This window comes from Myxocyprinus asiaticus, chromosome 12 (assembly GCF_019703515.2).
Source record: "Myxocyprinus asiaticus isolate MX2 ecotype Aquarium Trade chromosome 12, UBuf_Myxa_2, whole genome shotgun sequence".
In the NCBI taxonomy this organism is placed as follows: Eukaryota; Metazoa; Chordata; class Actinopteri; order Cypriniformes; family Catostomidae; genus Myxocyprinus; species Myxocyprinus asiaticus.
Genome location: NC_059355.1, coordinates 30,293,247 through 30,309,926, shown reverse-complemented (window position 1 = coordinate 30,309,926; position 16,680 = coordinate 30,293,247). Strand labels below are relative to the sequence as shown.

Here is a 16,680-nt window from a genome sequence, read left to right as displayed (position 1 = left end):
ATGCATGGAGCTGCCGCCTATGTACAGCATCCCAAATCTGCTCTTATGAGGCATCATTTCAGGTAGGATTCTGCCATATAGAAGATAGCTGCCTATGCAGGCAGAAGACAGTGAGGCAGCACACTAAGTTTTGGAACAGAACCATTATGTGTGTGCGGCATGCATTTTTATGCTGATTAGAATTTCATGCTATTAGCTTAGCAACATGCTAACATCAAACTTAACTCGAATCAATTGTATGTGGAGTGCTATTTGAGTAGCTATAAAGAGTGTCCCAAATCTCATAAATAAAAAAATAAAAAATAAATAAAAAAAAAACGTTGCTTATGAGGTTCCATGACAATTGGGATGCTGTGCTGGAAGCCAGCTGCCTATGAACTGTAGGTAGAAGGCAGCAAGGCAGCTCACAAGGTTTGGATTAGAGCTAAGGTGAAAGTAATCAAATTTCTCACAGATGGAATCATAGTCAGTGTGTGTGTATGCAGAATGTTTGACTGTGTGCAACATTGTGATTTTATGTTTGAAGCTCCCACACTGTGACAAAAATGGATCTGGAGTTTTCCCCTTTTCTCCACTCAGTTTTCACCAACACATCAAAGTCTTTCCAGCATGGCTTAGGCTTCACACCATGATCTCCTCATATAAACCAACATTTTCATGAATCCCAAAAAGCAGTCCACTCTGCCCTGCTAAATAAGCAAGCTTAGACAAACCTGAATTTCCATGCTAGCCCAAGCTGGTTTATGCTGGTTTGGTGCTGGTCTAGCTGGTGGACCAGTATAGCCAGCCATGTTGTTCACCATCAAAAAATGCTCATCAACCAGTATGTTTTTTCTGATGAAGCTGGTTTACCGGGGAGTCTTGTTGGTTGGCCTGGCTGGGACACCAGCATACCAGCATCCAAAACACAACATATGCAACTGACCAGCAACGCTGGCCTTTTCAACAAGGTGGTCCAACTAAGACCTACTTAGTTTTAGAAAACACACTAATAATATACTCCCATTCCACTATGATATTCATCACAATTTCACCATTATTAGAGACGTTTGGTCCCAGTCTGGACAGGAATAAGAACAGGAACAGCATACCTGGCCCCGTCCAAAACACCTTTTGGCTTTGCATGTGTACATAAAGCGACACAGATACATTCACACCCTGCGAAAGCATTCTGTGGGTCATTGCACAAATGTATGCTCTACTAAGCCAATTTTAATCCTTAGGTTAGCTCTGCTGTTCCCTGTTCTGTGTTCACCCAGCACTACCCTTGATCTCTTGCATCAATTTCTCTGTCACCAGCTGCTCTCTGAAGCAACACAAGAGTCCCAGAGGCTTTTGTTTATGGTATTTCCGGGTGCAAACAGGGAAAGGCATTCAGACACTGGGTTCGCTGAGGACATGCGTAGGGGCATGTAAGGCACTTGTGCATGGAGAATACCCAAACCCCACAGGATCTGCCAGCCTTGCACTTTATTTAAAACAAGGCCATCTTTACGTTTAAGTTATACTTTACAAATCTCATGTATTTAAGCAAGTGTCGGCTCAATTTATCTATTTTGTCACAGAAACCCTTTGAGATGCTCTATGGTTACGGCAATTCAGTACTTTGTGAATTGCTGTTTGTGTTTCTGTGTGGAGATGTGTGCTGTAGCATGACGTGTTACTGTTAGCTTTGATGTTGTATGCAGGATTGGGAGGGTTACTTTTTAAATGTATTCCACTACAGATTATAGAATACATGCTGTAAAATGTCATTTGTAACATATTCCGTTAGATTACTCAAGGTCAGTAACGTATTCTAAATACTTTGGATTACTTCTTCAGCACTGGTAGATTTTTTTCACTTGTTTTGACTATAAAAACTCTGCCAGTACAGTAAGACAAAATACATGTTAAAAATACATTCTCTGAAAAACCTAAATATCTTATGCAGTGTTGTTTCTGAGATAAATTAGATTGACTTGTTTTAAGGATTTTTAGATATTTTGACAGGAAAACAATACAAAAATTATTATCAAAAATATGATTTTTGCCTTAATATCTAAGGTCTTACTAGGAAAAATAAATTATGATCCAACGTGAATTTTCTTGATAAAAAATATGATCGTGCCTGGTAACACGTGCATGTAAAATGGCTAGAAATAGCATTTTAGCTTAGCGTTAAGCTGACAATTTACACAAGGTTTATTTCTATTTCTTCTGCTCCAAACTTACTTCAAACTTACTTCTCTGTCTGCTCGTATGAATGTAACACATCATAAGAAAGTGCTTCACCACTGTTCAAATACACATTGGATCGCATCATTTATATGTATACATTTTTCCATCTGAAAGGACTAAATATTAAATGAAACAAATGACAATAAAATGCAAAGTAATCTTTTCAGTAATCAAAATACAATATGAATGTAACTGTATTCTAAATACCAATGATTTAAATTTGAATACAGTTACTTATATTTTGTATTTTAAATACGTATTCCCGTTACATGTATTTTGTTACTCCCCAGTAGCTGTTTTTGTCAGAGTGATGAAGAGGGCTGTTCCAGTAAAGCATGACCTTTAGGGATAGTGAGGGGAAAATAGCTTTGGAGATGACAGCCCTCATTCCAGTGTGACCGCAAGGCCCAGTGTGGACCAGGCCAGCAGGGTCATGTTTCTCTTGGAACTGAACTCATTCACCTCATTTATGGTTCTGTGATCTGACTCACAGACACCATAACATCCTTCCCATCATGGGTGTAAAACTGCTGGGAAATACAGCATTAAATGAGAGATGATTATGCTCATAAAGGTAAATATCTGTTGGCACTGTGATCGTGTCAACAGCAGTCAGCAGGAACCATGTTGCGTGCATATTTGCATATGTCATGATGACAAAGACTTTGTGAATTAACATTAAGCTTACAGCATATAATTTTCAGTTAAAGGGACAGTTCATGTGATCTCATTGATTTGAAGCATGGCATGAATGATTGTGCCAAATGGGCTGGTTCGACTGACAAAGTCTACCGTAACTCAGATAACAGCTCTGTACAATTGTGGTGAGAAGAATATGAATGCTATTCTGAGATGCAGGTTAGAGCTGTTTTGGCAGCATGAAGCGGACCTACACAATATTAGGCAGGTGGGTTTAATGTTGTGGCTGATTGTGTATGTGACTTGCTTTTTCCAATGGAACAAAAAATGAGGAATTTTTAAGAATGTTCTCGCTGCTCTCTTCCATTAAATGAAAGTGGGAGGGGATCAAAGGTTGTCAAGCTCTGTAAAGGATAAAAAAATTAAAAATTAAAAAATAAAGCATAATAAAAGACTATTTATACAACTATTTATTTATTTATTGCTGAAAAAATAAATAAATACAATTGAAACCACAATAATAGTCTTGCCCTCACTGGCCCTACAGTGCATACCACCTTCTTTGTGTATAAACTCACAAACATGGATATCAACAACATAAAACTGTCCAATTCAGGATGACTGTGGCACACCACTGTTTACCCTCTGGGATGGGATAGGTGTGTGGTGAGTGTGCATTTGTGTACGTGTGAGTATGCATGTGTGAGAGTGAAGAGAAGGTGATGAGTGTAAAAAGGAAGGAGAGATTTCACAGCCGATTTCACGGACAAATCACAGCAGTGCTGATGTAGGGCCATATCGCACTCTTGTGATATTGCTTAAATATATTTAATTGAGAAGACATAAGTCTTTTTCTCAGAGAATAGTAAAACAACTGGAGGTTTATGCTTGAAACAACAAAAACTTACATATATATATAAAAAAAGAAAATAATCTTACTTCCAAGTAAAAAAAAGTGTATTTTTCTTACTCAATTGGTAAATCATTTCAGCATGAACCTCACTAAATTTTGTGAGATACTGAAAACATGACGTAGTATCTTATGTTATTTCACTTCTCAAGTATACCGTATCTATCTTTTTTAATGATATTTAGATATGTTTTACTGGAGAACAATTCAAAAATACTGAGTAAATTTTTTTTTATTTATTTTTTTTTTGTAGTGTGCTTACAGACTCAAAGCAATCAACAGACTCTGACCTACAGAATTGCAGAAAATACAGTCTGTCTCATTCTATGCACTGAACTCTCGACTGATTAAAGCTGCAGGTCATTAAACAACTCTAATCTAATAAAATTTAAAAGATGGCAACTTTGCAAAAGAATCAATCTTAATGATATAAATTACTCTTCCTGGGCTGCTGATGAGAAAATGTGTTTTGGCCACAGATAATAGATGACATGAGTCTAAATGATTAAAATGGCCCAAATGACAGTGAAGGGAGACAAATAAGTAAACGGATGAGAAAGAACGAAAGGGGGAAATCGAGCAGTGCGTAAGAGGCTGAGACACTTGGATGTTGTTATTCAGTTTAAGCTGCTGTAAGCTCAAAATTTAATTTAGCTCTGGTTTGGCACTGTGCATTATGTATCTCCATCCAATCAAGCCTTCGAGGAGGGGATGAAAAGAGCGAGGGAGAGGAAATGAGTGAAAATAGACGAGTGGAAAGGAGAAGTTCAGAACAGGGGAGAGATCAGAGAGTGTGTGAGAGAGAGAGAAAGAGTGAGTGAGAGAGAGAGAGAGTGAGAGAGAAAGAGAGAGAGAGAGTGAGAGAGAGAGAGAGAGAGAGTTGAAAATAAAGATGATACACTGGCATGACTTTGCAAAGGAACAGAGCTCTGCCAATTATAAAACATGCTTTTAATCAAGGCTATTTAGTTCTAAAGGGGTCATATCATTAATCATTTCCTTGATCTTTTGAAAAATAAAATAAAGTACTGTGAAAACATACTGTAACTTTCACAACTCAAAATTTCCTTTCCAGTCCAAAAAGACCATTAGTTGGAACTATGCTGCAAAAACAGTTTATTCTATACATACGTATCTTTCTGACCTCAGACATATGAATTATTTACATGATTATTTATGCATGACTGAGCACATTTATATGTCTACAATACCTATATTCTGTGTTTAGCAACTGGGTCCACCCAGTTACAATTAATTTATAAGAAGGATAGATCCAATTAAGTAAATTTTGTCAAGACACACTTTGATGTTGGCTTGACAAGGCCTGGCCTGACAGTTTTAAAAAGTTTTAGAAAGACACTCAGACAGATTGAGAAGATAGCCTAGATTGAGAAGTTAGCCTATTGAGAAGATAGCCTGGCTGGATAGACGGATGGATGGATGGATATAATAGACAGAACGGACGAACGGAAAGTAGAGCTCTATAATAAAGTAACTTAAACAACAGCACTGCATTTATTTTGTTTGAAAGTAATGTGAAAAAAGATAGAGCGAGAGCCTGCCAGACAGACAGACAGACAGACAGATAGTAGGCATGTAACGATACATAAATGTACAAACGATACGATACAATGCAAAGCCTCACGACACGATGCGATAAAAAATAAATAAATAAATAAAAACTGCGCCCACAATTGTTTTGCTCAAACTTATTCAAGGATTCAACATAAATGTCTTCTAAACCATATATAAATGACACAACAGTGTCTGACATTGGCAACAAAAAGTAGAGCTCTACAATAAAGTAACTTAAACAACAGCACTGCATTTAAACCGATCAGCCACAACATTAAAACCACCTGCCTAATATTTTGTAGGTCACCCTCGTGCCACCAAAACAGCGCCAACCCGCATTATTCCTCTCACCACAATTGTACAGAGCGGTTATTTGAGTTACCGTAGGCTTTGTCAGTTCGAACCAGTCTGGCCATTCCTTGTTGACTTCTCACACCAACAAGGTGTTTCCGTCCACAGAACTACCACTCACTGGATGTTTTTTGGCATCATTCTGAGTCAATTCTAGAGACTGTTGTGTGTGAAAATCCCAGGAGATCAGCAGTTACAGAAATACTCAAACCAGTCCATCTGGCACCAACAATCATTCATGCAATTATCTAATCAGCCAATTGTGTGGCAGCAGTGCATAAAATCATGCAGATACGGGTCAGGAGCTTCAGTTAATGTTCACATCAACCATCCGAATGGGGAAAAATGTGATCTCAGTGATTTGGAGCATGGCATGATTGTTGGTGCCAGATGGGCTTGTTTGAGTATTTCTGTAACAGCTGATCTCCTGGGATTTTCACTCACAACAGTCTCTAGAATTTACTCCGAATGGTGCCAAAAACAAAAAAACATCCAGTGAGCGGCAGTTCTGTAGACGGAAATGCCTTGTTAATGAGAGAGGTCAACAGAGAATGGCCAGACTGGTCCAAACTGACAAAGTCTATGGTAATTCAGATAACCAAAGACAGACAGACAGACACATAGACAGATAGATAGATAGATGAGTAAAACTGGAATGATATTTATAATATGAGTGCATATGTATGTGCATGTGTGCATAAAATAGTAAGGTGCAGGTTTGCTTATGTGCATGTATTTTTGGTTTGTTTGTCAAAATGTCCTTTACAGTAGGCGCTTCTTAGTTCTGTTAAGTAAATGGCTATAGTCCACTTATTAGAAGCCAAATCATTCTTTTTTTATAATCACAGCTAAGACCTAAACAGCACAGCTCTCTGACTAACTCTGTCAAAGCAGGGGAATTGATTGGTACATCTCTGTCAGGAAACTTTAAGAGTCAAAAAGGCTGAACAAGGGAGGAGTCTGCACAAGACTAAGTGTGTGCGCATATGAGTGTGTGAGAGAAAGCAGTCAAGGGATGACATCATGGTTAGTGATCACTTCCAAGGCTGTATCTTCAGAAAGGAAGAGAAAGAGAGATGGACAGAGTAAGGATGACATGGATGAATTGTGCCTGGAAGTAGAGTGATTGTAAACAAAACTAGAGGCCAGTGCAAACTTGCAGAAATGTGAGACAATCTACATCGAATCTCTGTGTGTGTGTGCATATTGGAACGGCAAAAACCACTGAAATGACATGCTGATACATAGCTCATGAGCGAATTACAGTAATCATAGGTTATGTTCATGGATAATGCAACGGTGAATGCCAGTTTGCACATCATGCATTACATACCCCAAATTAAATACCATAATAAATTAAAAAGAATAGTTAACCCAAAAAGGAAAATTCTATAATTTACTGACCCTCATGTCATTCCAAATTTGTATGACTTTCTTTCTTCTGTGGAATAAAATAGATATTAGGCAGAATGTTAGGGACTGACAGCTGCAGACACCATAAAATGAAAACGCATGGTGACTGAGGCATGCATAACATTCTGTCTAACATATCCTTTTTGGTGTTGTACATGGAAGAATGTAAGTTATTTGGGTTTAAAACAACATAAGGATGAGTATATGAGGACAAACTTTTAATTATCTCTTACACTAAATATGAACAAATGATTGCATTTCTATTGTCTTTATATGCTGTCTTCGTTAACAGATGGAAAAAGGACATTAGCATCATTTGCAGTGAAAAACAATTATAACATCACATGCAGTACAAAGAGCTCCCAGGGGCAATGTACCGTTTCCCCTCTGAAATCTTTAAGACTTTAGGGCTGAGCTGGTGTGTTAATCAAGACAATCGCTAAAAGACTCTAATAAAACAAAGGGTGTGGAAGAGCTCAAGCGGCAGAAGCCCTCTCTGCCCACACCGACTGTAAAATGCTGGACTCTAATAGGTTATTGACTATTGTATATGAGACAGGATGACATCATTGGCAGCCAATGGGTGAGCAGGAAGTGCGGAAGATGAGAACAGTGTTTTTAATTTGTGATTTGCTGAGCTCAGCTTCTATCAAGCAGGAAAAAGAGAAGAAATGGGATGATGATGAATGACGGAATGAAAAAATGAAAGGCGAGTCAAAAGAAAAGGACTTGCTGGCATATTATCGAGAGGGCACCGGTCAGCTGAACTCTCTGTGTGCCTGTCACTGTATCCAGGGAGACTGGAGTTGGAACCTGTTTTTAAACCTGTCGACTGTGTACTTGTGTATACATGCTTGTGAGCTTTTGCTCTACACCAAATGCATGCATATTTATGCATACATGCAAATGTTTGTCAGTCCTCCTTGACCATTAGTTTGAATTTACTGTGCGTACTTGGCGATCTTCAATATACCCGAGTCATGAGTCATCACTCTCTCAGCTCTCCTCTTTTCTGCCTCCTACATGCATGTATTACCGTCGCACTGTTCCAAAACCCAGTGAACTCCCTCACTGCCTATCGTCTGCATAGGCAGTCTGCTTCCTAGCCACCATGGAAACTTCATAAGTGACTATTTAAGTATACACTACCTAGGCAGCAGCTCAGAATCAACAATAATTCTCAGCACAGGAGACTTGACTGTCAAAAGAGTTTGTGATTAGCATGTTGCTAAGCTACCAACTCAACACTCTAATAAGCCTAAAAATACACATCACACACAAATATTGGGTAAAATAATACATATTTTATAAAAATAAAAAAATTGTATTGATATATTTCAGCACTGAATGTAATCATCACTTATTTATAACTGCCATTTCTCTTGCCTCGTCCGCCATCTTGGATTTATTGTTTTACTGAGTTTGTCACAATGGGATTGCATTCTCCGTGAAAGACACATGCAATGCAGCCTTAGAACTTGGTCAAAACAAGGTATTTTAAGAGGCAGCATAATTTATTGCCTAATTGGAATAGCCTTCAAATCAAAAGCGCCCCTATGATGGCTTAAAATGCTGCCTATGTAGGCAGCTCACTAGGTTTTGTTACAGAGCACATATTTCCCTTCCTCTCTCTTTCTTTCTTGTTTAGAGAAAGATGCAACCCCAATGTTAAAACAGCTTGCCGTCTCCATGACAACACACTGTTGATTCACAAATCGGTGGTTGGTTAATGCAGGCTCTAGCATGGGTGATGTAATGTTGTCTCTAGTCTTCTGTGGCCACTGGACTTCACCACTTCTTGGCTGGGCTTTTAAATGGCAACCATGGTGCGTGTCTGCCAAAACACTGATGAGAGTGCATGCAATGGTGTGACTATTTCCACATTGTGTAAGTAAACCATTACATAACTAAAGGAAATGAGCGCTGGATAAATTTAGTAAAGTTTCATGATTGGCTTAATACTGTTAAGTACGGTCAAAGGTTAGACTTATGGTTATACATTAAGTATACGGAAGTTTATGTAACGGTGTATTTACAGTGGGACCAGAAACTATTAGGACACTTTTTGAACCTTTAAGTCACACTTAAAAATGTATATATATTTCAATGCATTTCATTGCATACAAATACATAATATCGAACCAAGTGGCATCTGCACACAAATGATGCTAGACCTTTTCTCAGAACTAAGTTAACTTTTTTGTCACCATTTTTTCAACTAAAACCAACAGCTCCCAAGGTGATTTTAAGTGGATGCATGAAATTAATAACCCTATACATTTCACACAGGTGTCCTAGCAGAGTAGCCACAGGTGTAGTTCATAATTTTGTCCTTAACTATGGACATGTTCCACAAAGTTTGACGACCAGAAAGTGTCCAAATATATTTTTGTCATAATTTTGAGTAATATATTTATTGTTTTAAAATCTAAACCTAGTAAACGTTATTTTTTTAAATGTTTTGCTTAAAAAGTGTTTGCTTAACAAGTGTTTCAAACTTGGTTTGAAATAATGTTATATTATGCAAGACATTTTTTTTTTTTTTTTTTTTTTTTTAAGTGTGGTTTAAGTGTCCATTTTGGGTCACTCTATGTACAGATTGAAACACCTCAATCAAACACATGAAACACATTTTTATGAAACTTAATGGATGAGTGTTTTACTTAATGGATGAGTGTTTTATGGTTACTTATCTTTTTTTGGCAGTTATTAGCATAGTGGTGTGCATGTAAACATGCTCAATGACCCAAAACCCTTTTAATTATGAAGTGGCTCAACAAATGGATCAAAAAGAAGACATTGAGATTTATAGTATGAAAAAATCTAAATCAAATTTATACCCCAGAGACATACTGAAAGGAGACTAGAAGTGTGCAGTACATGTAAACACCCTCAAAACATATGTCGGAGTCCCTGTGTGACAAACTGGGCATAAAACTCAAATCAATGTAGGAGACCCATGGGGAAAAAAAAGCTATCCTTAAACCCCACTGTAAACTGGTCTGAACACACTGTCAGAGCACGTAGATATCAGCCATTCACCATCTGCCTATATCCATACTACCCACCCTTTCCATACATGTACCTCAGTTCAGGTAGAAAAAAATTGGAGTACTTATATGTCAGAATTCATATATTTCAGAATCTGTGCAGCAAGTCGTGAAAGACCCTTTGCCCATTTATGGATTTGTGTGTTTGTGCATGTGTGCTAGAGCATGTGCATGTACTCCTGATAAAGTGACATGAACACATCCCCAGGTCATGTTTGTGCACATGTGACATTGTCAACCTGGAAATAATTTATAAGATTGTGATGGTGAAGTTGTGACAACAACAGCTTTAATGGTGCACTTACATCCTACATATACAGTAGAGTCAAAAAAGTGGGGGATTAATGTAGGTTTTGCTACACCATATATACCTGCATTTCCCTGGCAACAGAGTTTGTTGCTAGCACAAACTCTATCACAGTCCCTCCTTAGAATATAATGAAATTCTCAGTTTGAAAAATTAGCTTATTTAACATATGTGAATTACCACTATAAAAATAATTTTTCCTCTACTGTGGAAATTCATGGTCAACCTAATCATTTTAGGAGAGCAGAAGAGTATTTGTGTATATGTGTGTGTGTTTAATCTCATCTAATGGTATTGCTGAATTATAATTTTTTTTTTGGAAGGAGCGCCTCCCAAAAAAGTACAGAGCCAGAGCTCTCCCTTGTGGCATGAAATATGAACTTCAACTAAACTTTGAAAACTTTTGAACAGCAGTGCCTGTGTTGAACACAAGCAGTTACCCAAGTGCTCTTTACAAACATTTGGTTTTCAATGTTATATTTTCATACAAACACTTCTGCCTTGCTTCTATCTTCCCTTTCATTTACAAAGACTTTAAAGCAACTTTTACCTGTAATTTGTTCAGACGTCTAAATAAATATGCCATTCATGATTTCAAAAACACTTTATCATGTTAGAAGTTAAACTGAGTCAAGGCTTGCTAAACAATCCAAGTCAGGTAAACTGTTTGTTGTGAAACTTGGTTGTTTGGTTGATTGTTGTAAAACACATTTACAGACTCTTAATAGATGCATATTATGGAAAATGAGGCTCTATCCACTATTTTACAGATACTTTGCTATTAGCATGTACAGGATAAATCACTTGTGAACACGCATGTCATGACTGACCTGTTTCCAATGCCTGATATAATTCTGGGGGTCCAGTGGAGGCCTGGGCGTTTCGATACAGAGGTTCATTCTCCCAGCCTTGAGCACAGGACAGAGGTCAAAGGTCAGCTTTATACTCTGATATGTCTTACCACATGTAAAATGGAACATTTCAATAAATTCACAAATGGAGAAATGGGGGGAATCAAAATCACATATGAAAATAATGGTATCACATAGTCTGTATCAGATAAAAATGTTTTATTTGTAACAATGTCACTTACATGGTGCTCAAAAATATTTCAAAGAATATTATGGTATTATAATTGGACCATGTACAAAAAAAAAAAAAAACATGGCCATGCCATGGTAAATTTTGTAAGAGTCATTTTAATGACCAAATTCTGCATTTTACACTTTGTCAAAAAAATTCTGAATACTTTAATATGACAAAATATACAAATAATATCTCATGTATAAAGTAGGCAATATACAATTCCTCATAGTTTTTTAGTCCAAGGAGTACAATTTTTAAAAGAAGCTTTCAATGACATCTTAAGACATCCCCATTGTGATCAAAATGCAGTTAATGACTCTCACTGAAGGGATAATTTAGAGGGGAAGGGGAAAACTCACCCTGTCTCTCCAGAGTCTCCGTCAGCCTGAGAACTACTGCTGGGGCCTGGTCAGGCAGAGCACACTGCTCCACAACATCTCCCTTTCCACAGGAGCCTGTTAGAGAGAGAGAGAGAGAGAGAGAGAGAGAGACAGAGAGATGTTATGATGAGAAATCCCAATGGTGAGACCAAATTCCCTGATTAGGTGGATGCCTGTAAACCCACATCTCATCTCTCCATAGGGAACAGTGAGGCTGTCATATTCACACAGGCAGGGTAGATATGCAACATAATTTTTGGCATGTCAAATTAAATTTCCCACATAGCTGGTATAATCAATTTTATGTCAAAGAAAACTTCTAAAGGTCTAAAAAAGATATTTCATTCATATTGGTGTATACATATATATATATATATATATATATATATATATATATATATATATATATATATATATATATATATACACATATACACACGCATGAATCAAGCCATGTACAAGGTTATCCTGGAAGAAAACTTGCATCCGTCTGCTCTGACAATGTTCCCCAACTCAGAGGATTGTTTTTTCTAGCAGGACAATGCTCCATGCCACACAACCAGGTCAATCAAGGTGTGGATGGAGGACCACCGGATCAAGATCCTGTCATGGCCAGCCTAATCTCTAGACCTGAACCCAACTGAAAACCTCTGGAATGTGATCAAGAGGAAGATGGATGGCCACAAGCCATCAAATAAAGCTGAGCTGCTTGAATTTTTGCACCAGGAGTGGCATAAAGTCACCCAACAGCAATGAAAGACTGGTAGAGAGCATACCAAGACGCATGAAAGCTGTGATTGAAAATCAGGGTTATTCCATCAAATATTGATTTATTTTAACTCTTCCTAAGTTAAAATATTAGTATTGTGTTGTTTAAAAATGAATATGCACTTGTTTTCTTTGCATTATTCGAGGTCTGAAAACACTGCATCTTTTCTGTTATTTTGACCAGTTGTCATTTTCTGCAAATAAATGCTCTAAATGACAATATTTTATTTGGAATTTGGAAGAAATGTTGTCAGTACTTTATAGAATAAAACAAAACGCATATAATTTTCATTATACTCAAACGCATACCTATAAATAGTAAATCCAGACAAACTGATAATTTTGCAGTGGTCTCTTATTTTTTTCCAGAGCTGTGTGTGTGTGTGTGTGTGTATATATATACAGGTGCATCTCAATAAATTAGAATGTTGTGGAAAAGTTCATTTATTTCAGTAATTCAACTCAAATTGTGAAACTCGTGTATTAAATAAATTCAATGCACACAGACTGAAGTAGTTTAAGTCTTTGGTTCTTTTAATTGTGATGATTTTGGCTCACATTTAACAAAAACCCACCAATTCACTATCTCAAAAAATTAGAATATGGTGACATGCCAATCAGCTAATCAACTCAAAACACCTGCAAAGGTTTCCTGAGCCTTCAAAATGGTCTCTCAGTTTGGTTCACTAGGCTACACAATCATGGGGAAGACTGCTGATCTGACAGTTGTCCAGAAGACAATCATTGACACCCTTCACAAGGAGGGTAAGCCACAAACATTCATTGCCAAAGAAGCTGGCTGTTCACAGAGTGCTGTATCCAAGCATGTTAACAGAAAGTTGAGTGGAAGGAAAAAGTGTGGAAGAAAAAGATGCACAACCAACCGAGAGAACCGCAGCCTTATGAGGATTGTCAAGCAAAATCGATTCAAGAATTTGGGTGAACTTCACAAGGAATGGACTGAGGCTGGGGTCAAGGCATCAAGAGCCACCACACACAGACGTGTCAAGGAATTTGACTACAGTTGTTGTATTCCTCTTGTTAAGCCACTCCTGAACCACAGACAACATCAGAGGCGTCTTACCTGGGCTAAGGAGAAGAAGAACTGGACTGTTGCCCAGTGTTCCAAAGTCCTCTTTTCAGATGAGAGCAAGTTTTGTATTTCATTTGGAAACCAAGGTCCTAGAGTCTGGAGGAAGGGTGGAGAAGCTCATAGCCCAAGTTGCTTGAAGTCCAGTGTTAAGTTTCCACAGTCTGTGATGATTTGGGGTGCAATGTCATCTGCTGGTGTTGGTCCATTGTGTTTTTTGAAAACAAAAGACACTGCCCCCGTTTACCAAGACGTTTTGGAGCACTTCATGCTTCCTTCTGCTGACCAGCTTTTTAAAGATGCTGATTTCATTTTCCAGCAGGATTTGGCAGCTGCCCACACTGCCAAAAACACCAAAAGTTGGTTAAATGACCATGGTGTTGGTGTGCTTGACTGGCCAGCAAACTCACCAGACCTGAACCCCATAGAGAATCTATTGGGTATTGTCAAGAGGAAAATGTGAAACAAGAGACCAAAAAATGCAGATGAGCTGAAGGCCACTGTCAAAGAAACCTGGGCTTCCATACCACCTCAGCAGTGCCACAAACTGATCACCTCCATGCCACGCCAAATTGAGGCAGTAATTAAAGCAAAAGGAGCTCCTACCAAGTATTGAGTACATATACAGTAAATGAACATACTTTCCAGAAGGCCAACAATTCACTAAAAATGTTTTTTTTATTGGTCTTATGATATATTCTAATTTTTTGAGATAGTGAATTGGTGGGTTTTTGTTAAATGTGAGCCAAAATCATCACAATTAAAAGAACCAAAGACTTAAACTACTTCAGTCTGTGTGCACTGAATTTATTTAATACACGAGTTTCACAATTTGAGTTGAATTACTGAAATAAATGAACTTCTCCACGACATTCTAATTTATTGAGATGCACCTGTATATATATATATATATATATATATATATATATATATATATATATATATATACATACATACATACATACATACACACTGTATATATTATATCTGATTATTAAACATTTTCCAAGCTGGTTTATGAAAATGTGAATAATGTGCAGCACAATCAATCTTTGGATGGGAATGTGCATTAGTATTTGTTTTGGTTCGGAATTGTTTTTATTATTATTATTATTATTATTATTATTATTATATTTTTTCATATTTATGCTTCAAGTGTAAATTGTTTGAGTACTCCCCAATAATTCAACTTACTCCTTGTGACATGACAAAGCTTAGGCCTACTCATAATTTGGGGCAAATTGTGTCACTGGATCACAATATTTATTTTTATTTATTTATTTATTTATTTATTTATTTATTTGAGAAGTCATATTTCTATTTTTGGATGCTTTCTTCTCATTTCAGTTGACATCAGTCAACCTGAAATATAATTAGGTTTAAAAATCTATCAAACTCCGTCTTACAACTTTAGTAAAAAAAAAAAAGTGGCACAGCTTAACCCACTCTCCCCGTTTATTTTATTAATGGAGTTGCAAATAACTGTATCCTTTCATAGGACACCGATTCTTGAGATAAGGGTCAAAATATGTCTTACATACAAAGTCATCTTTATTTTAAAAATCAAGAAATTCATAACAATAAAAATACTAGAAAAGTTAAATCTAAAGGGAATGTGTTTACTCAGGGCATTTATTACTTATATTTTTAAATAATTAGAATTGTTTTTAAATGCATGCTCTATACTTGGAAGCACATGTAATTTTACCAGTCCTCAGCAAGAGGTCACAATGTTGAACTGCCAAACAAAGTGTTTAAGAATGCAACAAATTCATATATAAATATACAGTAGCATATATATATATATATATATATATATATATATATATATATATATATATATATATATACACACACATACATATATATATATATATATATATATATACACACACACATATATATATATATATATATATATATATATATATATATATACACACACACACACATATATATATATATATATATATATATATATATATATATATATATATATACACAGGTGCATCTCAATAAATTAGAATGTCGTGGAAAACTTCATTTATTTCAGTAATTCAACTCAAATTGTGAAACTCGTGAATTAAATAAATTCAATGCACACAGACTGAAGTGGTTTAAGTCTTTGGTTCTTTTAATTGTCATGATTTTGGCTCACATTTAACAAAAACCCACCAATTCACTATCTCAAAACATTAGAATACATCATAAGACCAATAAAAAAAAAACATTTTAGTGAATTGTTGGCCTTCTGGAAAGTATGTTCATTTACTGTATATGTACTCAATACTTGGTAGGGGCTCCTTTTGCTTTAATTACTGCCTCAATTTGGCGTGGCATGGAGGTGATCAGTTTGTGGCACTGCTGAGGTGGTATGGAAGCCCAGGTTTCTTTGACAGTGGCCTTCAGCTCATCTGCATTTTTTGGTCTCTTGTTTCTCATTTTCCTCTTGACAATACCCCATAGATTCTCTATGGGGTTCAGGTCTGGTGAGTTTGCTGGCCAGTCAAGCACACCAACACCATGGTCATTTAACCAACTTTTGGTGCTTTTGGCAGTGTGGGCAGGTGCCAAATCCTGCTGGAAAATGAAATCAGCATCTTTAAAAAGCTGGTCAGCAGAAGGAAGCATGAAGTGCTCCAAAATTTCTTGGTAAACGGGTGCAGTAACTTTGGTTTTCAAAAAACACAATGGACCAACACCAGCAGATGACATTGCACCCCAAATCATCACAGACTGTGGAAACTTAACACTGGACTTCAAGCAACTTGGGCTATGAGCTTCTCCACCCTTCCTCCAGACTCTAGGACCTTGGTTTCCAAATGAAATACAAAACTTGCTCTCATCTGAAAAGAGGACTTTGGGCCAGTGGGCAACAGTCCAGTTCTTCT

General features: G+C 36.9%; 1 protein-coding gene across 1 annotated transcript in view; it reads right to left on the bottom strand.

The window, feature by feature from the left end:
- Window positions 1-16,680, bottom strand: part of LOC127448779 (phosphatidylinositol 3-kinase regulatory subunit alpha-like) — a 238,408-nt gene that overhangs the window by 133,420 nt on the left and 88,308 nt on the right. Inside the window, exons 2-3 of the mRNA XM_051711628.1 lie at window positions 11,911-12,006; window positions 11,296-11,373 (exon numbers count right to left, since the gene is read on the bottom strand). Of these exons, the coding sequence (XP_051567588.1) occupies window positions 11,296-11,373; window positions 11,911-12,006 (174 nt within the window). The remainder of the gene's footprint in view (window positions 1-11,295; window positions 11,374-11,910; window positions 12,007-16,680) is intronic.